General features: G+C 39.3%; 2 protein-coding genes across 9 annotated transcripts in view; one reads left to right on the plus strand and one right to left on the minus strand.

Moving 5' to 3' along the window:
• ZFYVE28 (zinc finger FYVE-type containing 28) overlaps window positions 1-3996 on the minus strand; it is a 145960-nt gene extending 141964 nt beyond the window's left edge. For 4 of the 8 annotated variants that reach the window (XM_086888993.1, XM_086888992.1, XM_086888990.1 and 1 more), the window contains exon 1: window positions 3299-3420. In XM_086888993.1, coding sequence (XP_086745119.1) covers window positions 3299-3337 — 39 coding nt within the window. In that variant the 5' untranslated portion in view covers window positions 3338-3420. Of the gene's footprint in view, window positions 1-3298; window positions 3421-3854 lie in introns of those variants that run through there. The other 4 variants (XM_023925626.2, XM_023925625.2, XM_023925628.2 and 1 more) reach the window with 2 other exon arrangements.
• Window positions 3974-21990, plus strand: part of CFAP99 (cilia and flagella associated protein 99) — a 51963-nt gene continuing 33946 nt past the window's right edge. The window contains exons 1-4 of the mRNA XM_023925629.2: window positions 3974-4268; window positions 6864-6991; window positions 17777-17921; window positions 19976-20070. Coding sequence (XP_023781397.2) covers window positions 4175-4268; window positions 6864-6991; window positions 17777-17921; window positions 19976-20070 — 462 coding nt within the window. The 5' untranslated portion in view covers window positions 3974-4174. The remainder of the gene's footprint in view (window positions 4269-6863; window positions 6992-17776; window positions 17922-19975; window positions 20071-21990) is intronic.

Below are 21990 nucleotides of genomic sequence, written 5' to 3' on the forward strand. Positions count from 1 at the left end.
AACATGAGCTCAATCCAAAGCAGGTACCCCTGTGAGCTAGTTACCCACGCATTTTTCAAGCTAGTCTCCAGATTTAAGCAGCAACATTCAAAGAAATTATTCTGAATTCTTTGGATATCAAAGGAATTTCAAATTTCTGCAAAATCAGTCCAGTTGCATATTTTTGCTGGACGTTCAGATCTGCCTGGGAGCAGGTTCTGACCAAACACCTGTGGAATGCTCCAGCAGCAGACGGTACAAGATAAGAAATTCCCTGAAGTGGAAGGGAACACTTCTATTATATCTGTGCATAAAGACAAGTATCTTGATTTAGATGGGATCATTCTTTTGTCTCAGAAAGGTGGTGATGCCTGGGAAGCCTACAGTGTCCTGAGGAGGTCAAAGACAGGAACTATTGTTCCACCGATGTGCTGCAATTCAACACTACTGCTTCAAATCACCCCTCTGCAAAAGTGGTCAGGAACAAACACCACCCTCCCTCCAAACACTTAAAAATGCATTAAATCCACAGTCCCCCCCCAAAAGCAAAACACATATTACAGACAACATTTAAAAAATTAAACAACAATCAATGTGGCACAGGAGGCTGGAAACAAAATCTTGTCTCTGCTCTGTCTCCAATACATCAGTTAAAAGTCTGCCTCCTAGCAGCTCTACAGATCATGTCACTGCTATTTATTTCATTCTCTGGTTACCGCTACCACTGGCATTTGATCTGGTTTATTAAAATCTGGCATATCAGCATACCTGAGGAGCAGAGCTGGGCAGGAAGAGCACTGACTGAACAAGGATCCAGGGAAGTCATGCTGTTCTCGTGACACGCTCACAACATTAGTCAAGACTTTCCACTTCCTACACCCACATTTTCTCTCCCATTCTTGGTATGTTCAAACACATGCAGCAGTTACCAAGTAAATATCCTTGCCTCGATGCAGGTCCTGCATCTTGCAGTAAATGATGATTACCCTGAGAGTTTTGTGAATCCACATTGTTCTGAACTCTGTTCTAGTCCATTTCCATGTCTCCATCATTTAAAAAGAGCTGAATCATTTTACATATTTTGGGGCTCTGTTTTTTCAGGGATGAATTACAAAATAGTTCCCCTAGGATTAAGCTAAACCATATATTTAGGTTTCTGAGCAGGCTGTATTATGAATGTTCTGCACTCTGATGTCATCCCACCCCTTGCCTTCAAAAAGACCTCTCTCTGAATGGCCATCAAATCTCTGGGCCAAACATCCAGTGGTATCAAAATCTGCTGCCATGCACAAGTCCTATTATATGGCAGTAAGACCTGGAATGATTCAGGAGAAGCATTCCCCATAACTGGGAATAGCAAAACCTGATAAAATGCACCTGGCACCCACAGTAACTAACAGAGGGTTATAAATAACATAAGTCCTGAGAGCCCCCACCAGAATAAATATTCAGGGAACTTCTCTTCAAAATGCATTATATTCAAAACAGACCCTGGAACCCACTGACCTTATGGGAAGCAATCTTTGCAAATTCCTTTAAATAGAAAAGCAAGCAACACAACCAGGAAAGGTACAGTCTCTATGTGAGATCCTCTGTCTCACCTTCTATAAAAGAAGTGTTATTCAAACTTCTGAGTATTTAATCCACACCCACTCAACAGGCACACCAGGAAAAACGCCTTTTTCTGAAGCTCTTACAATTTGCCATCAACCCATTCTAAATAGCAGAACAAAAATGTTGTTGCAAGCTACAACACTAAGAAAAGAAACTAAGAAAAACTGTGGGCAAAGAAGGTTTAAATATACAAAAAAAGCAGTGGAGCTGGTTTTAAATCAACAGCAATAGGTGTTCCTGATTTATGAATTTATGTTCCAGTGTCATGCAACAGGCTTGAAAAGTTACTTCACCCCAGAGAAGTCCCTCAGAACTTTTACTTAAAATTTACTTAACATTGTTTGGTACAGACCCTGAATGCCAAACACACACCTTACAACAAAGACACAGAATATTAAAAAACAAGTTTCATCACAAAAAGATAAAATCTCTTTTAGAAAGAAAAACAGTGTGAAGTCTAATTAGTTTTGTTTAAAAAAATAGTGACAAAAGAAATATTCACATTTCTTCTTCTTTTATGATTAACAGTGTTTCTTTTTGTTCATAAACTATTCCTCCCTTTGGTCTTCCCTTCGATAAAACATAAAAATAATAAAATTCAGTTAAAGTTATCTATAACTTGTTACTCTATTTTTGGTTACTAATTCTCTACATTATCTCCCTTTGCAAATATTAGCAGCAGTATCTGATAAGTATGTGTTCTTCAGCAGCACTCAAGAGTTATGAGTACATGTAAAATCCATAAAGCCAAGACAATATGAACTTTTATTCTGCAGCATCACCTCGGCCTTTTTTTTTTTTTATTTTTTAATGCAACACGCTGGCCATAATTCAGTCAAAAGAACTGAGTACGCAGAAGGCTTACAAACTGAGATTCAATACTATTACTGATAGGAAAGCATAGGAAAAAACGACTGACAGTGACCAACAGGAACCAAAATTAAATCAAATACTTCAGAAAGTGAATAACTATACTGACTGCTGTGATGCCTGGACAAGAAAAAGATGCTACAGACGTTTAAAACCAGTAATGTCCTTGATTTACGATCCGAACATCACATGCCAGACAAGATCACTCTCCAGACAGTTGTTACTTAACTCGTGCCAGAAGATAATTTCATTGCAAAGCAAACTGCGATTCTTGGATTCATTCCAAGAATTTCAAAGCGAGAAGGGCACAAAACGCACACCCACAGAGTCCCTTCCAATAAATCTCCTAACTTAGGAAGTTTCCAGGTGTACACACACCGCGTTAACAGCACAACGGGAGCGCCCGAACATCTCCCTGGGTCCGGGCTCCGCGCAGCCCGCAGTGCAAGCGGGAGCGCTGCCCGGGCACGGCTGGGCACAGCCGCCAGCTCCGCAGCCCCTCCGCGGTGCCGGGCACAGACCCGAGCCCGGCCCGGGCCGCGCTCCCCCGGGTCGGAGCAGCCCCGCGGCTCCCGCTCTGCTTTGTCATCCCCCGCCGCAGCGGGCGCCGCGCTCCGCGCCGCCGGAGCCGCTCCCGCGCCCGCGCTCCGGCCGCGCCCGCCGGGACCCGCGCGAGCGCCCGCGGGCTCCGCTCGCCCCACACGGCGCCTCCGGCCGCGGAGCGACCCGCGGCTGCGCGCCGGGATCCGCCGGGAACCGCGTCCCGACTTCCACCCGCGCGGTGACGGTGACCCCGGGCATCGGCACCGGGCAGCGGCGGCTTCTCGCAACTTGCCTTGGGTTTGTACAGCCACTTTCTGAACCTGTTCATCATCACCGCGGCCGCTGACACCCCGCTGCCGCCGCCGCCGCCGCCGCTGCCACGGGGGGTGCCGGCTCCCCGCCCGCGCCGCTCACAGGACCGAGGCGAGCCGTGCCCCTCTCTGGGAGACTCCGTCGGGTTGTGTTCTCCTCCTGCTCCGCCGCCTCCTCCCGCGGAGCGGCCGCCGGGCGCTCCCGTCAGCGCAGAGATCGTCCGGCGGCTCCGCGCGCTCCGCGCCGCCCCGACCGCCCCCAAAACATTGCGCGGCCGGCAGCAGCACCACCCCACGGCGCATGCGCGACACCGCCCCCGCGCCCTCCCCTCCCCACCCAATCGGGTGGTGGCCCGGGGCGGGCCCGCGCAGTCGCCCCGCCCACCCGGTTGCTCATTTGCGTAACACGCGAGGGGGCGGGGAGATGCGTGCCGCGCAGGCCGCGCCCCGGCGAACGCCTTGTTGCAGTGGTTGCCGGGAGTTGTAGTTTTTCGCGGGCCTCGCTGCGCGTATCCGCTCTAGGATCGCAGACTGTACCTGCGCCCGCCAGAGCTGCCTGTGTCCCGACAACCGGCGGGTCACCGACAGCTGGCTGCTCATGAGCGGAAACACCGCGGGGGGCGAGGGACTAGCTCCTTGGCAACGGCAGCAAACAACTGCCGCCATCTTGTTTCCGCGCTCGTGTAGTTCCGGGTTCCCGGTCGCGCCGTTTCTCAACACTGGGGCGGGCTCGGAGCAGGACTACAGCTCCCAGCAGCCCTCGCGCTTCCTGGCAACGGCGCGCGCGGGGTCTCTGCGGGTGGAGGGACCGCGCCGGGACACGGACGGCACGCGCCCGGGACACGGCTGGGAACGGGATGGGGAGCACCGGGAACAGCCAGGAACGGGAACGGGAGCGGCAGGGACAGCCGGGGACGGGACAGGGAGCAGCGCTGCAAGGCAGATGTGGCCGTACGTGACACCTCCGGAAAGAAAGCGGGGTGCAATTCCCGATGGCGTGAAAGTGGCGGGTGCCCTGGGAGGCTCGTGACTCCTTCGTTCCTTTATTTTCATGCAACCATAGAACCACAGAATGGTTTGGGTTGGAAGGAATCTTAAAATTCACCTATTTCCAGCGCCCGTGCTCTGGACAGGGACGCCTTCCACTATCCCAGGGTGCTCCAAGCCCCATCCAGCCCGGCCTTGAGCACTGCCAGGGATGAGGCAGCCACAGCTGCTCTGTGCCAGTGTCCCACCACCCTCACAGGGAAGAATTTCTCCCTAATATCTAATCCAAAGCTTTCGGTGTTCATATTTATTAGGTGTTTATAAGTACAACAAAAAACATCAAGGGGGCCTGTGTTACACTGTGGAAGGGTTGCTGGGCTTTGCTCCCTGAAATTTTTGGCAAGGAGCCAGCCTTGGTGTCTGTTAGCTAACCCACACCTCTTAATGGAACTTACTTGCAGAAGGTTTTGTACAATAAGTATTTAATTGTAAATTTCTACAAGATAAGATATAGAAAATACTGTGTCATCTTAAGGAAAACACTTGCAGTAGGTATGCAACACATTGAAATACATGAAAATGAAAACTAAGATCCTCAAAGTGAACTTTTTCTATCTGATCTGTCTGAATTTTGTAGGGAGGCTTAGTTCAGCTCTTTTTAAGAAGGACAGCTTTCATTAGAGGAAATGCAATCACAGTCTTTCTAGGCCAGGAATGTAGGACCAGATGTAAAACCTGAAAGAACCTTTCAGGTCATTGAAACCAATTCCTACAATTGTGGCCACTCTTATCCTATGTAATTGCTTTCAAACTCCACCATGAAATAAGGTTAAGTCAGGTTCTCACCTCCTTTAACTGAAATCTACAGCTGATAATGGAAGAAGAATTCTGCCTTTTTATACACAGTATAAATTTATATCATTTTTATACATAATAATTTGAGTAATTTTCTAATCAACTGTGTGGAAATAATGGTGCATATCATACCAAAAGCATTTTATTCCTGATGTGTATGTTTTAAAACATTGACAATAATAATAGCAGCTTCTTTAATTAGAAGTGGTGCTCTTTCTATTAAGAACCCCTGTATGTTAAGAGATCTGAAGCCATTACTACATATCTTAGTTTTCACATTCCAGTTTTTGGGTTTAATGATTGTTATTTGGGGGGAGGGGTGGATATCAGAGCATGAGAGCTCAAATATCTTACTGGTATGCCAGGAAAAAAAACATTTGTTACTGGTAAAGCTGTTGGAGCCTGAATTATGATTGAGTCTGAAGTACAGAGATATTTCTCTCTCGCTTATCCAAAATCCCTTGTGAGTGTAAGAACCTTGGCAGGTTCTTATCTGAGAAACAAATGATTCTCAGAGGAGTGGAGTAACAGTGATTCCCTTGCACAGTGATGCCTCTTTCTGTATTTGCCATCCCTTGTCATGATCCAACCCTGTTTTGCTGGCCTTTTTTTTTTTTTTTTTTTTTAATTTGGACATTTTGTCTTGATCATAACAAGTACCTAAATGCCTATATTGAACCTAATCACAGACAGACTCCTTTTTTCAGGGCTTTAGTAATGAAAAGTGCTATTTAGGCAATTATTGGGTAAGATGGTAAGAAAAGCAGAGTACAATACCACTGTGTCTGGAAATGTTATCATAATATTTAAAAGGAAGAAATTAATTATGTTTACCACAGTGGAAATGAATCATCTAGATCAGGCATTCTTTTCTGACAACAAAATACGATGATATATAAAATACAAGAACTATATGCAAAAATACATTTTTATTTTCACCATGGAAAAGTATTTTTGTGCTCATTTTTTTTCTGTTGCTAAACCAGATTAATGACTTTCAGTCCTGAAAATTGCTGTCATTGGTCTTTCATACACAACAACGTGTGTATGTTGGGACAAATGCATTGTAATCCTACACATTCTCAGACATATGGGTAAGACTTTGTTTGAGATAGACAAAATCCAGTCATTTCCCAAGCAAGGCATCAAACATAAATACTCAACTGCTGTGCCTTCAGAAACCTTGGCAGTGGCCCAGACCACTGCAAGTGCTGTGATCATGGCCCAGCCTGCTGACCAACAGTCATTGCTTCCTTATAATTCCTCTCTGTTCCTGTTCTCTTGTTGCTTTTGAAAACCAGAGCATGTTGAGAGCAACATGTGATGAGATTTAAAACCAAAATTTTGCTTTCTGATGCATCTCACTGGGAAGAGCAGTGTATTAAATAGGACACAGGCAAAAATCCCTACTTTTCTCTGTATTATCTTTAATTATATTTTGTCAAATAACCTGGTGCTGTAACCATTTATCCTTAAGATATTTTGAGATATGTACAATATTTAATTATGTCTTCTATTTTCTTGATGTTTGTACTGTATTTTCATTTCTTCTATCAGCTCTTGTGAGTAACTATGATTTTGAAAGCTTGACCTAAATGTTCTCTTCTACATTACTGCAGTGTAACTTCTGTATGAGCCTACCACCATGCATTATGCCACAACTGCAGGAGGCATGAAAAAGTCGTGATTTTTTTGTATTTATAGGATTCTCCGTGGAGAAGATGGTCAGCCATAGAGAACTTATTGCACTAATAGTTCAACAGCTTAACAAGTTTAATCCTGAAAATCAGAATGTGGAGGATTTCTTGAATGAATCAGCTATGATGTTGCAGGTATATTTCATTTTGGTTGATCTTACACACTTTACTTTGTTGCTGTGTGATTTTATCTGTTTTCTATCATGTTCTGTTTTCTAACATGTTGTTGTAACTTCCATTGATTTCCCTTACAGTGACATTTTTTGTTTATGAGTAAAGTCCAAATTTCTCATGGTTATCACCAGAAAACAAGGCAGTAAAGATCAGAAGAGTTGAAGAACTGCTTGGATAGCAACAAGAAGAAAAAAAATAAAAAGGCAGCAACCTTCTAATATTGATGAGATAGTGAAGATAGTGATAGGGAAAACTTCTATTCCACTTCTGACCAAGCTGTTTTGTAGATTCTTACTCCTTTCTTCCTTCCAAGTAGAAGTTTCTGACTGCACCACCCACTTTTATGTACAAATGCAGTTCAGAAGCTGAGTCACAGGATCAGGTATTTTTTCTTTGAGGACATAAGTGACCACCAGAACAGTGGGATAGAAGGACAGTGACAATAAATCAGCCAGCAGATTCTAATTTAATACTGCAGGTAACCAGACCATGATTTTCCAATTTGTATCTGTTCTGGCTGAAGCAGTTTCCATCCTTTCCATAGTCTGTCACCTCTTCCTATCTCTTTGTCCTCAATGTCACCCTGACTTGTGCTGAAGCAGCTATTGGATTGAATCAGCTTTAGCAAATCACTATGGGAAGACAGTAACATTGTTTATTCTGCTATTGTCTGTGTGTGCCATGTGTTATCAAATGGCATTGCTGGAGCCCTGATTCCACACTGCCATGTGGCTCCAGTGCTCATTTGCCCTCTTGACAGTAAAGTATAAATCACTGCTATTGCAGTCAAATAGTCTTTTGCATTGATTTTGCATAAATACAAAGGACTAAAATAATATAAAAGCATGGAGGTGTGATAAGATATCCAGGGGCTGAGCAGTGCCTTCACACCCATTCCTTGTGTGCTTGCCTTCTCAAACAGTTGCCACTGAGGCCCCTTTTTTCCGGCCCTGCCCTCCTGCCTTGTAGTACTGGCATAACCCTTTGTGTATTCATATCCTGAATTACATCAGGGAACTGATCCAGTTTCAAAATAATCATTTCTCACTGTGCAGAAAGCAGGTAAGTTCAGTTACCACTGCTGCCAAAATAAATACTTATATAAAGGAGTCTTCAGATCATTGTTCTCCTCAGCCCAGGAAAGGTGATACAAAGACAAAAGAAGCAGTAGCTCTATTAAAGAAATATTAATCTAAAGTTTCATGATAATCCTTTTCAGAAGGGGAAGGACAGGGAGGATAGCTGAGGCCAAAGGTATGACCAAAACCTTTCTCTGGGCTAGTTTCAGGTCACCCACTACATAGGACTTATCAAGGAAAGTAAAAAGTAAGACTTGTATTTCATAAAATTCAGCTTTGTTTCAGTACTAAATGGGTGATTAAAATTCATCATGAAAAATTCACTTGCTTCTTTTCTGTTTCCTATGAGGCATATGATCCTAAAAATGTTGTAGCATTTTTGTACACATGATTTCCAGGTTTGGTAACTTACCAATTAGCTGATATTAACTAACCTGTGTAGAAACTTCCTTCACTTTGTATCCTGATTAACACCCTGGCTCCTGATTAATACCCTGGCTCTAAATCACAGACTAGATTCATACCTGTTTGTCTCATGCCAGCAGCATGACAAATGGCAAACCTCATGTTGTTTACTGACCAGAAAAACATCAGGAGAGTCAGATTCCAAGAGACCAAATCTAAGTTATTATAAGACACAGCTTTATATATTATTTGCTGACTTAGGTGTTTAGTATATGACACTTCTCTACAAGTCTTCTTTTCTTTTAATAGTTTTCCATCCCCTTACAGTGCATTCAGATGTAAATACTGTATGTTTTGTTCATAAGGTATATCTTCATTGTATTTGGATTGCTTAGGGTCTTTATGTCTTCTAATGTGATATCTGAGGTGTCTTGTTTAGTTCTTTGATAACTTGTTGATGGCCTCCATAAAATATCCTCCTTAGCCTATTGTTCACCTGTCTGGGGATGCTCCTGCTGAAACCAACAATTTTGGGCTAGATTATTTCCCTCAAAATAAAAAAATACACACAGGCACTATGATGCCAGTTGTGTCAAATGCCAGATCCTCAAAATAAGTATCTCTGACAGCCACACATTGTCACCTGAACTGCCATGAGCCAAGGACATTTTGCAGAGCAAAATCTCTGTCAGAATAAAGTATCTTTTAAGTGCAATAGAAGTATATGTAGGAACTGATTGAAATTAAACAAAATTATTTCTTTGGAAATCTAATAAAGGAAGTGAAGAGATGGGTATCCTTGGTTGATCAGAAATGAGGAAGACATCAGTAAAGAGTAAGAAATGAAATGCAGAATGGAACTGAGTTGTGAAGCATCTTGACAGGCAGCTTTAGTTTTATGTGCTAGAATCAACTGTGAGATGGTAGGTGGAGTAAGTGGGTCAAATCAATGGACTAGCAGGATGAACTTAACTGTAGCATTCCAGATGGTTGGTTTACTAAGATAGGGTTGGTTAAACCCACGAAAGAGACACTTATCTCAGTAAAATAGAAGATTCTGAGACACTACCTTAGATTTTTAGCTAGGAAGTGATAGGAAAATACTATTTTAAATGTACTGTTCAAAAGGAGTGAAGATGTGCACATAAACTGGTGATGATATCCTGGGGAGTAATCTGCATGAAAGGTGACCTCTGGAGTTACAGGCTTGTCTGACAGGCAGGGTGGCAATAGAACCAATAACTGAGGAAAGAAGTAGCATGAGAACACTGAAGCTTTGGCTTTGCACTGTTGAAATTAAACTGACAACAACAAGAAGGAAATGTCAGAGAGAGAGGTCAGCATCCTAGACTGAAGTTTAGGGTTCTTATTTGTGTACATGATAAATGGGAATATGTTATGAAAGGAAGTTGGATGCAGTGCTGCAGGAGGGAGTCTGGAAGGCACAATCTGTCTTGATCCAAATATCCCTGTCAACAATTTACCAGCAGCATGAGAGCATTCATGTGGGAATCCTTGCAAATTAAAGCAGTAAAAATAGCTGGTGAATTGAGGCACAGGAAAAGAAGTGAAAGTGGGCAAACAATTATATTTTAAAATGAAGGAGTTTACAATATGAATGTATGAAAAAAAGAAATGAATCGGGTCGAAGCCTTCAGTTTGAAAATACCCTTGCTTTGCAAATGATAGTAAGAAGGCATTAATAGCTTTCCATATTGTATCTTTTACTAACTATACATTCAGTCATTGTTGAATATTCTGATCAAAATGCAGCAGGTTTCTTTTGCTTTCACTCTGCTGCTACAAAAGTAACAACAGCTCAGAACATAGTCAATCTTCAGCAAGATTTTATTTTTAATTTCTAGATGCACATAAGGTTACATGAATAATTAAAATAAAAGTCAAATCATGATTATGAAATAGTATATTTTGGTGTTTCATAAAGACAGTGGAGAAATTTTTATATTTTGACAGTGCACAATGGGTGTACTGTAGAGGTTTGGAATACTCTGATAGCCAAATACTGAGCGGGTGGCAGAGAAGGGTAAAATGAATTCTGTTTTATGCTCCATCATTTTTCTATCCCTGTCCTTTCTCTTGCCCTCAAGTTTACTTGCCCAGGTCTCTTTATTTAACCTGTCCCAGTTCCATCTCTTCAAGTGGTTGATTCCAGTACTATTGTCTATCCCTGTGTAGCAAGTCCTGCTCACCTCTTTGGTATTGTTCTGCTCACCTCAGAGTTCTTGCACATTCAGTTCCAATCTCTACTGTACCTAAATCAAATGAGAAATCTCTCTCTTCTTACTGAAGCCCACAAGAGGCTTCAGAGAAGATAGGTGAGACAGGCTCTCTTCTATCAGTTTCAGCTCCCAGACTGACCCAGTATGGCTTGTCCCAGGCTCACCCTGTACTGTAGTGAAAGCTCTGGTAGGGGCACACAGAATCTTCAGGGATCTTCACTGCTACAGTTTCAATTTACACAAAACACATGAAATGTCTATTTTTCACTTGGCAAAATATGTATGGATATTCATAAGAACACCAAAAAGCCAAAATTTGTAAGGCACTGCTGACCCCTGTGTGCCACTTTGAAAATATATCCCCAGCTGTTTCCCTGCATTTGGTTTGAAACTATTAAACACTTCCAAATAGTTAGGTAAAAACCTGAAAAATTGACAACTTTCTGTCAAAAATCAGTTATATGTATGAGGCCATGTGAGCTGCTCTCAACTTGTTCCTCTCAAATAACATGTGAGGTTATCCATTAACTTCAGCAGAAGCAGAATCAACCTCTTGATTATTATTAACTTCTTAATGCATCTTTATAATTTTATTCAAATATTATCGTTCCATCTGAGCATATTCTCTCAGTGTAGGAAATCTTTTTTCAAGCTTTGAGACAGAAATCCGTTTGGAAAACATTTGGCTGTACAGCCTGCTTCCAAGTATATTCCAGAGGGGCTGCCCACAGTCAGAATCATTACCCCATACATACCTTAGTGTACATGAGAAAAGTAGTTTATTTGTAGGAAATTATGGCATTAGATTCTGCTCTCCAGAGGTAAGTTTTTTCCCTAGCTGTGTGTGGGATTTAGCTTTACACAGCCCATTTACAGCAGTGATGGCTGTGCACCTAATCCCTGTGTGCTGCTCTGAAAAAGCACCCTTCTTCCCCTGCATTTTTGTGTTTGAGGTAGATCAAGCAGATACCACATCAAACAACCACTGGGATACATTTTTCACACGTTGCACTTTGCAGCCACTCAGTGTTTTAATATACAAATAGGAAATCAGAAAATTAGTGCCAAATAAAAGGGAAGGGAGGTTAAAGAAAGGTAAACTATTACTGGGACAGTAGTTCAGGTCTGTCTGAACCGCTGTATGTATAAAGATAGAATGTTTTTTTGGTGTGATGCAAATATATAAAGAAATTGCTGAGTGCCAGGTAGCTGTCAGTGTTTAAAACCAAGGTGTCAAGAGAGAACATGATCTCTACAAGGCCATGCAGGAAGCAGCAAAGACACATTCAGATTTCAGCTCCTATCTTCTAACTCCTAGTTCAGCCTTTTATATAAAAGTAAAGTGAGAAAAACTCAGTGATTATTACCCTCTTGTTTTAGGGAAAAAGAGATAAAATACAGAAGGATTTTTAATTATTGAATAATGGGAGATGAATAACACAGTTTCCTCTAATTAGAATGTCATGATGAAAATCAGTCTAGAGGTGTTAAACTGCATATATTTCTGCTACATGTAAACTTTACATCATAAAAGGAATTTCTGTTTATTGTTCTCAGTGAGTAATCAGACTTTATGTTCTTCCAGGAACTTTGAGTTGTAATTTAGTTATTTACAGTCTTCATGTTTATTGTACTGTAATTTACAATGTTTATGACATAAAATTGGACTTGTTTTTCACTGCAAATATTTTTAATAAAACCACAGATTCATTAGCAATATGATGGATGATTCCTAATTACAACAAACAAAACCTCACCTTCAATCATAAAGAATCATATTATTCACTCAAACCTCCTAAAAACAAGTAAGTTCAATTAAATGTTTTTGCTTCAATATTGTGACCTTGTTGCTATTAAAACAGAATTCAATATGAATTAACCTGAATAACATATTAAATTAAAATAATTCTTAAGTCTGTCTCTGATCTTTAAATTATTATTTACACATTCAAATTTACATCTGTTCCTGTTGTTCTTCATTTGAATGGCCAGATTACTTCTCCTTGTTTAGCTTCCTAAATGCTTTTTAATACTCCTTTTATGATACTGATAATGTCCAGATAATATTTTCATTCTTGTGTATTAAACCCCCTTCTTTTTAAGCATTCCTCACTTAATCTATCAAAAATGATCCATATCCAAAGGTGATTTTTCATCCAGTGCATGTTGTACATGGTATCATTTCATCAGACCTTTTATAGAAATGGACTGCATCTGTTCATTTTGAAAAATATTTAATTTTGTACCTAACTGAAGCATCCTAGGTATTGTTCTTCCTTGTGACTGTTAGAATCAAGCTTTGGCTATGATAACAAGAGACAGATTTAACACAGGATTTACCATGCAATATTTGTGCCTTCCTCTATGTGAATAACTCACTTTATTTTCAGTGGAATTATCTGCTTCAATCAGAGTTGCAGGATCAGACCCATCATATTGATCTTCCTACATACATCCCAGCTACAGAAAAGCTTATTTCTGTAAAACCAGAACTGCCACCCCAAAGTCACTGTTCTGCTCCTTTATCCCTGTCATGCTGATTGCAAGATAAGGCTGTTTATGAGCTTCCCATTTCACAAGAACATGGTGTGATTTGGCACAACTCTTCATAGTTCTCGTTTGTGCTGGTTCAGCTCTGTCTCACACATGCCCACTCAACTGATTTTATTCAATTGGGAGTAAAATCCTCAAAAGTCATAGCTTTAAATATGAAGACAATGTAATGTAAAAATGATAGATTTGGTGAAAAAAAATCGCATTAAATTATAGAATTTTAATTTGTATTTTTAGTTACTGACATAAATGCAGATTAGGATCTTTCCAAGGAAATGATGGAATCTGAGTTTTCTGCAATGTTCTGGGACTTAATATTAAGTACAAGGGAAAATAATGTTCAGGGTACCTCTTAGTAGATGCATTGGTCAACACTGCCTGCTGAAAATGAAAAATACTAGGTTGTGACTGCAACATAGATTGTGAATAGAAGAAACAGGATATTTTCCTACTTATATCCAAAGATCCCAGGGGATTTTTCCCCACTGACTTCTGAAAGAAGACTGGGCTCTGTGACGTCAGTAGAAATATTTTCTTTCATTTTCACAGCATTTTGATTAGACCCTTGGAGAGGACTAGCACTGATAACTGAAGCACTCTAAACTAATCAGACTGTATCTGCAAAATGTGCACGTTCTTCTTAGAAGAAGACAAGTTCACTATATACTATTGCACAGTTATCTCAGGAGGTGAAAGCTATTTTATCTTTTCATCAAATATTATATTCTTTCTAAAACATTTGTTTCACCTAAATTATGTCCTTCGGTTAAGAAGTCTCAAACAGAGCATGGCTGGTATTTCTTTCCTTTTTTCTCTCCAGAGAGAAGAACTTTCTCTTCTTTTCTGATTTCTCTGGCCCCCTCAAACAGGTCCCACTGTAACCAGCCTTATTATGATATAGCCAGGGTGGAAAAGCTTCCCTTTTGCAGATATTTCTTTTACTAACCCCTGCTGGATGTTATGTTCAAAGCTCTTCTTACCCAGACTCTCCTCTCCTTGAGGAAACTTGACTGATTCCCAGCTACAGCTGTGTGTCAGAGAGCAGGAAAAATATGTCCATGGAAGCAGGCTGCAGGTATTGGGTTTTCCCAAAAGGGGGAGGTAACACCAATCAGCACATAATTAGACAAGAATCACATTTTTCACCAGGACCATTCAGGATACATTCAGACAGAATCAGGGTTTTTTTACAACTTAAACACTTAGTAAACAGAAAAAGCTGGACTTGGATGCTATAGAGAGGATACTGTCAGACATTTGTATCTGTTCAAGATCTGTTTTGTTTTCTGATAAATTTTAATATTCAATGAACGGAAGATGATCACTGCATGTGTTACTTTCACCGTAAATTATCTGGCCTTCCTTATGTTGAAGGGCTCACACATCATTGCTAACTGCTAGTTGTTTCATGAACTACATGATTAAAGTATACTTAAAAAGGTAAAAAGTTGCTCTGATGGACAGAATAAATGCTCACAAATTAGCATTTATTAATTCTTGTTGGCACCAATGATTTAGTGTGTTGCCTGAGGCAGATCTCTTACCTGCTCCATGCCATAGTTCCTGAATGCACGTGATTATATTAGCCAAAAGCAATCTCATTAAATACAATTTAAGCTAGTAAAGTGTTTTGAAAACCTCATACAAAGGCTACTATAAACATACAATCTGTCATACCATTTCAGGATCACTTGACCCACTCTGAAATACATCCCACTGACAAAGCACAGCCCAAAGCTCTAGAGAAAGAATGCATTTAAGAATTAGTGCTAGAAATTACACCTCCCCAACACATTACTTTCCCAAAGCCATTAGTATTTCAGATACACAGATAAACTCTAAATATCCCTGGTGAAATTTGTAGAGGATACAATGCACTTTCTATTGAGAGAGTATCCTAACTAGTTTAAAGTACTGGCTTGGGTTTTGATTCACTAGATTATCTGCAGGGCTTAACCAACAACTGCCTCATCTTTGGGATTCCCTATTCAAGTACTCCTCCTGCCCAGTCTTGTTTAGTTGATTGAGTAGTGATGAGATCACTTCCTTAGGTGACACAGCTGCAGGCTGCTCAACTATTCTCGATTTTTACATGCAGAAACAGAACGCTTAGTACCTTCTGTGGCTGAAAGCAGATTCAACTGATTATGTTTCATGACAAGTTTTGTCCTGTGGTCCCCAGAACTGCCAGTCAGTACTGATGCTGTAGGGCACAGCTGTCCCCAGGCTGCTCTTCCTGTCACCCTATTTGTTGCTTGTCTCAAGGTCATGTAGTTATTATATAGATTCTTACTCAAGGTATAAGCAAGAGCAAGAACTTCTGTGTTCATCCTAACACTTCTGACTGGGTTGTTAACTCAGAGCAGTAAAAGTAGAGTAAATGTAGACAGGTAATTGCATTTTTATGCTGTAGTTTCCACTGTATAGATGATTTGGGCACAAGTGGTGTCCTGTTGTTACCTGTTTGTCTACTTTTGGCCACCTCTCCAAAGTACATTTGAAAAGCACAGGGCTGCCATAGCACTTTATATCAAATTACACAGAACATGAATGCAAAGTTTCTAATCTAAAAAAGATCCTAAAAACAACTGAAATTTTAGCTTTCTGGCAGAGGTAGTTGAGAGAGTTTCTGTTGGCCTTATTTCCAACAGGCTTGACCAGTTTTACGATGGACTTGCTGTTTATTAACAGAGCTACTATTTTCTGCAGTTTCTTCATAAATAACACCATTTGCTCAAGGGGAGCAATTGTTTTAGATTCAAAATGTCACAATCCTGCTTTCACTGGAACTACATCCTCTCTGACTTTGCCATTCAGTTATTTAGGTCTGCTTTTGCCTTTTGTAGTAAATTCTCGGAGATCTCATATCAAATATTATATATATAAATATATGTATGTATGTGTATGTATGTATGTGTATATATATATATATATATATATATATATATATATATAATAATTTAGTGGGGGCTTGGATTTATGGGTTTTCTTTGTTAGTTTCATGAAAGAACTGACATAAATCTTCATCCATAAAAGGTGTATTTGGAATGAACAAGAATCCTCAATGCTTAGCAAGATAGAGTCCATATTTCCCATATGTTTAAATTTTTTTTGCATATTTTAAGATTTTTTCAGTCTCTTTCCTCATCTTTCCTGGTGATGATGCAAAAATTAAAAGGAAATCTGGGTTTTGAGCAGGAGTAGTGAAAAAAATGTATGCTTGCTCTGAATGACAACTTGAGAAAATACACTGAATTCTTCTGCATAATTGTTTACATTGAAATATTAGAATGGTAATTTTAAAGTTTGCCTTATATTTGCTTGATCTCTAAGCCCTGTATAGTATCACTCATCAGAAAACTCATAGAGTTCCATCTAGCAACCTCTAGTAATACCCATAAACTGGAAATGAATCACATTAGGGAAATAAAGCAATCAAGAGGGTAGCAGACAGCCTACCAGGCAAGGTGAATGTCTTATCTGATGTATTATTGCAGTTCAGTTGTTCCCACACCTCAGAGCTCTAGCAGAGATCATACATCAAACGTGGACTACACGTTTTCAGAAGACGCACTTAGCCTTTTTTCTTGGCTTCTTGTCCAACCTCCTTAAATCAAACCATAATTATTGTTTGTCATTTTGTTATAGCTCAGCTGGCCATTTTCAATTCATGTAGTAACAAACTGTTCTGGGCCTCAAATTTTACTGCAGTGTTTAGAGGTGGTTCATACAAGTTTATCTCATAGTAGCAGATATTGCATAGGTTATTTATTGTGATTGAAACTCTGTGAAGTTGAGGAGTATTCAGACTTTTTAAAGGGATTATGGGGTAGGATCCAGAAGGCAGTGAGCATCTTACTGTCCTGTTCTCTTGGGATGCTGCATGAACATTACAAGTGACCAGGAGCATTAGCTGGATAAGAAAGAGTCTGCATTAAAAAGAATCCTGACACTCACTGGTTTAGCTTAAACTAGTCATGTTCTCCAAAGCTGAGTTTCAGTACCAGTTAAGAGTCTTTTCCATAGTCTCTGTCCAGCTTCTCCCCTCAGTTTAGTCTCCCTATGTAGCAGATTTCACCCACAAAGAAGAGGTTTCCTGAGGGAAAACAAAATCTTACTGAAACTTTCTCATACTATTGACTAAGTTAATCACTACTGATAGCTCAGAGACCTCAGATTTTCTTTGCATCAACTACTGACATTCACACATGAAGGTCTTTTAACTCAATGCTTATGTCAGCAGGTAAAATGAACACTTAACATTGGAGAAAGCTACATTTTACTTAACAAGGGCCATTAGTTTGCTAGTACTGCCCCTATTTGATAGCATTTGAAGGGCAGCAGCCCTACCAAAGACACTTCTGTTCATTGTTCATGTTTTCCAGTTACTTCAAAATGATTGTACTTTTTGTACACAGCTATTTTCTTTCCAGAGTACATTAATAATTTTTAAATTTGTATCTCTATAGACTCTTAATGTAACAGAAGAAAAATTTGTATTGGATATACTAGCAGGATGCACAGAATATAAATCCATATTGGATGTGGTTGTCAATGCCTTTTATGTTCAGGATGGGAGATACTGCCCAATTTCTGAGCGTAATCTTTATATAGGTAAGTTGTTTTTACAATACCAAATGTGTTTACCACAAAATTTAAAAAAGTATAATTTTACTAATGTAGGTCTTGGTATTATATTACATTGGAAGTATTGTCATTGTACCTAGTGCAGTGTGAAGTTCAGGACCTTTTCCAACATCCTAATGAATGTCCAAAACCTGAAATTTTTATTTAGTCTAAAATCTTACAGGTGTTAACTGGAATTTTACCTAAGAAAGGTAAGATGCAGTTGGAAAATAGCATCAGTGACTGGAAGAGGCATCTTGGAAGTTTAACCATCCCTTCAAAAAATATTTTCCAGTGATTTCCCTTTATTCTCTTCTATGCAACCCAATACCTCTGCCATTCAGATACAAAAATGTGTAGCAGAGCTCTGTGTGCTGAGGAACACAGCACATCTCACAGTATGCAGAGACAATTGTCTCTATCCATACATGGGTTTCTTCATTACTGACCATCACAATGACATAAGTAAAATTCCATCTGTCTCCAGGAGTGAGGTCAGTTATTTTCATTTTATTAGTTACTTGGTTAGAATCAGTTCTGATACAACTATATCTGATAGTATGAGCCAGTTAATTAGGTTGGTTACTACTCCCAAAATGATTTCAGGTCTCGAGAAGCACATGAAAAATTAATTTTAAGAATATTTATGCTATTTATTTAATACACACATGCTGAGGTTGATCTACTAAGTCCCTAAATAAGTTGGAATCACAAATACCCCTGTCACTGGTTCTCTAAGTCAGATAAGTACTGAAATTTTCTGGGTATATTTAAAGACAAGTTAATTCAAAGTGGTTGAGAAATACAAACTTATGTAATATAAATATATCTATATTTTATGTTTTAAAAGCTACTAAATTTTTATTACAATTCTGGTCACTTCTGTCACAATCTGGAAAAGCACAGAAATCTAAATCAAACAACAAACAAAAGGGAGCCTAAACTGTCAAGGATGAAATTATTAGTGTATTGAGTTTATTCTAAATGGTAATGCTTCATTGTCTCCATTTCTCCAGAGCCATGTTTTTCATTGTCTGGGGCACATAAATTATACCTTTAAGCTGAGTGTTGCTATAATTGGATTGTCAGGACTGGTCCACTCAAAAGCCTCCATTAATCATAGGCAGAGGGTAGGAACAGAAAATTTTCCTTTATCAACAAGTTGAGAGTCTAAGGTCATTGGCTTACATTTTTTTAAGCTGCTTGTGATTCCCTTTGCCAAGCTGCATTGACACTTAAATGATCAAAGCTGCTTATAGAGGCTGTTGCTATGTGTGAGCAGATTTGAATTTAATAAAGCTTGTAGGAGATAAACGTATATTCTGCTAAGACTGATTAAATACATTGCTGTACTAAAGCACATGAGATTGAAGCCTAAAGATACACTGAGTTGGCTGTAGCACATTGGTCAGAATTTCCTGATTCTATCATTACAATTTGGTGGCAGCTAAAACACTGCACTGTAAGTGAAGCCTGATTGATCCAAGTAGCTGGGGACAAATGAAAGCTGATACAGGAGCCCATGAACTTTACAGGTATACTAAAATTTCACAGCACTGACTGTGCCTCTTCCTGTGTCATAGAATAGAATCATAAATCATTTACGTTGGAAAAGACCTCTAAGATCATTGAACTGTGTACTTGCCATAGAGGGTCCAAGATTCAGGTTTGAAATTTCACAATTTAAAAACTTGATTTTATTCCAATTCAGAATAAAAACAAAGGTTACAATATTTTAGGCAATATGGTCACTTGGAGAAACAAAGCAAAATAAATACTAGAAACATTAAATTTTATGTTTAATTTTTTTGTTAACTATAATATTGTTATGAATAATAGACTATAAATTTGTAACAGAAGAGTAAGAGCTATCCTCTCTGAAAACATTAAAACCAGAGTATGTTGAAAAATTCATTATCAAAACCCTTTAAAATTAAGGTAACAGTCTAAATCCCAGAATATGTTGAGTATAGGGTATAGGTTTATTAGAACTTCCTGCTTCCTGCCTTCCATACCTTTTAAATGTATGTATCTTTTGATAGTTATCTGCTATCTAGCTACTTTTCAACTAGAAGAGATTGGTCTTCAGCACTTCAGCAGAATTGTGAAATCCTTGGACACTGCAAAAATGCAACAGGTAATCAAAGTACAAAACATTTAAAACAAATAATTATCTGTTCATTGTGTTTGATTAATCAGATGGCTTTTCTCAACTTTGGGAATAAATTAAATGGAGAAATTGCTGGTTTTTCTGTTAAAATTCAGAAATTAAATTAGTATTTTGTTATCAAAAAACCATTCAATGTTTTTGCTTACAGGGTGATTCTTATATTTAGTCAAATATAAATTAAAAATCTATTTTATATAATCTGAGGAGATCAAATAATCACATAATATACAATTTATATCATTTACACTCACTCTTGCCTCTGCTCACATTCTTTCTTTGACTTTAGACAAGAGATGTTTATTTCATATGCAATAAATCTATTGAAACTTGCAGTTCTTGTTTAGTGTTCTTCCTTCCCCTGAACATCCCACTGCCACGTTCACTATCAAGCCTATTGTGCTTCCATCACTTTTTCTCCTTCCCAAGAAACATTGGCTGGCTTGGAGCTATGCATGTACCCATTGCCCCGGTACAACATGCAACTGGTCAAACCACTGCTGCCAAATAAATAGCAGGACAACAAAATTCTGCTTCCCTGTCCTTTTCTGGAGTAATAAATTCAGGGTTTGCTTCACTATTTGTTTGCTATTTTTCATTATAACTGTAGAAATATAATTATCTTCTGCTTCTCTTTCAAAATGAAAGTGCTAATTATCCTAAAAACTCTGTTGTACAGAGGAGCAGAGGGATAAACTGAGCAGCAGTGCTTTCTCATAAGCCCTGTTTTCTCAGGAAAATGGGCTAAAAATTAAATCACTGGTGACACAGCATCTGTAACCTTGATTATCCAGATGTTTCAAAGTATAGTCCAAACACACTATTTGAATAACAAAGATGGAATTAAGGAGATAGGCAAATTTTAATAATTAATGCTCAAAAAGCTAAGGTTTATCCTTATAGTGATTACTTTGAATGTTCATTTGGATGCCAGTGTCTCTTTAATGAGTAGAGCTGCTTTGCAATATGGAGGGACAGAGCAGGTTAAGTTGTCTGGTTTTAGATGCACTTACTATGGAATGCTTATTATTAATTCCATTCAGAGACAAAAATTATGTATTTCATTAACAGTTAGAAAGAACAGAGGAGTGGCTGGAAGAATTATCATAATCTGGTAGACAGACAAATCACTCTGTCTAAAATGCTCTCCCAGGCTCTTCTTTGGTAAACATCTTAGACACAAGCTATTGGATGCATCTTGAGCTCATTCAGCTAGCAACACAATTTTCTCTCACATCATGCCAATTATCTCTTGTTGATTCCATTCATCTAGCTTTATATGGCTTAGGCATCAGTGCCCTGATGTTCTGGTTTAGATAATACCTCCTTCCTTGTCTGGAATAACTCTTTTCTGATAGGGAAGTGCTGCATATTCCAATGTCGTGCACCTGCTATCATTGTAGCAGGTGTGATTTGGTTTCTTTAAGTATCTTACCAGATCCTCATCACCATGGTACCTAGTTCTTCTTCTCTTCCATTAGAACAGTTTCTTTGTCTCCAAAGTGATGCTAGATTAGATTAATGCACCTGCAGCAGAGGATTTAGAAGCAGCATTTTTCCCCCCAGCAACAGAGACAAAAGAGCAGAAGGCAGATCTGCAGCCTTAGCAACAAAAGTTATCAGAAATTTTGGATCCTCCTTCAGGATGCTGAACTCCAGATTTTGCCTGATGACCATTGTGTCTGAGTTTAGTTAAGACACTGAAAAAATATTCACATATATTTGTGTAGGACAGATATACTTGAATTAAAAATAAATTTAGCACATCACAGGCTGAGTGGAATTTTCACTCAAATAAATAATCTTCAGGTGAACTATCTCAACCTGTGCAAGATTTAAGACTTTTCTCCTAAATACCTGTAGGATGGAATTCCTTAACTCAAAGTCACA

The sequence above is a fragment of the Cyanistes caeruleus genome, chromosome 5 (genome assembly GCF_971803275.1).
Source record: "Cyanistes caeruleus chromosome 5, bCyaCae1.hap1.1, whole genome shotgun sequence".
In the NCBI taxonomy this organism is placed as follows: domain Eukaryota; kingdom Metazoa; phylum Chordata; class Aves; order Passeriformes; family Paridae; genus Cyanistes; species Cyanistes caeruleus.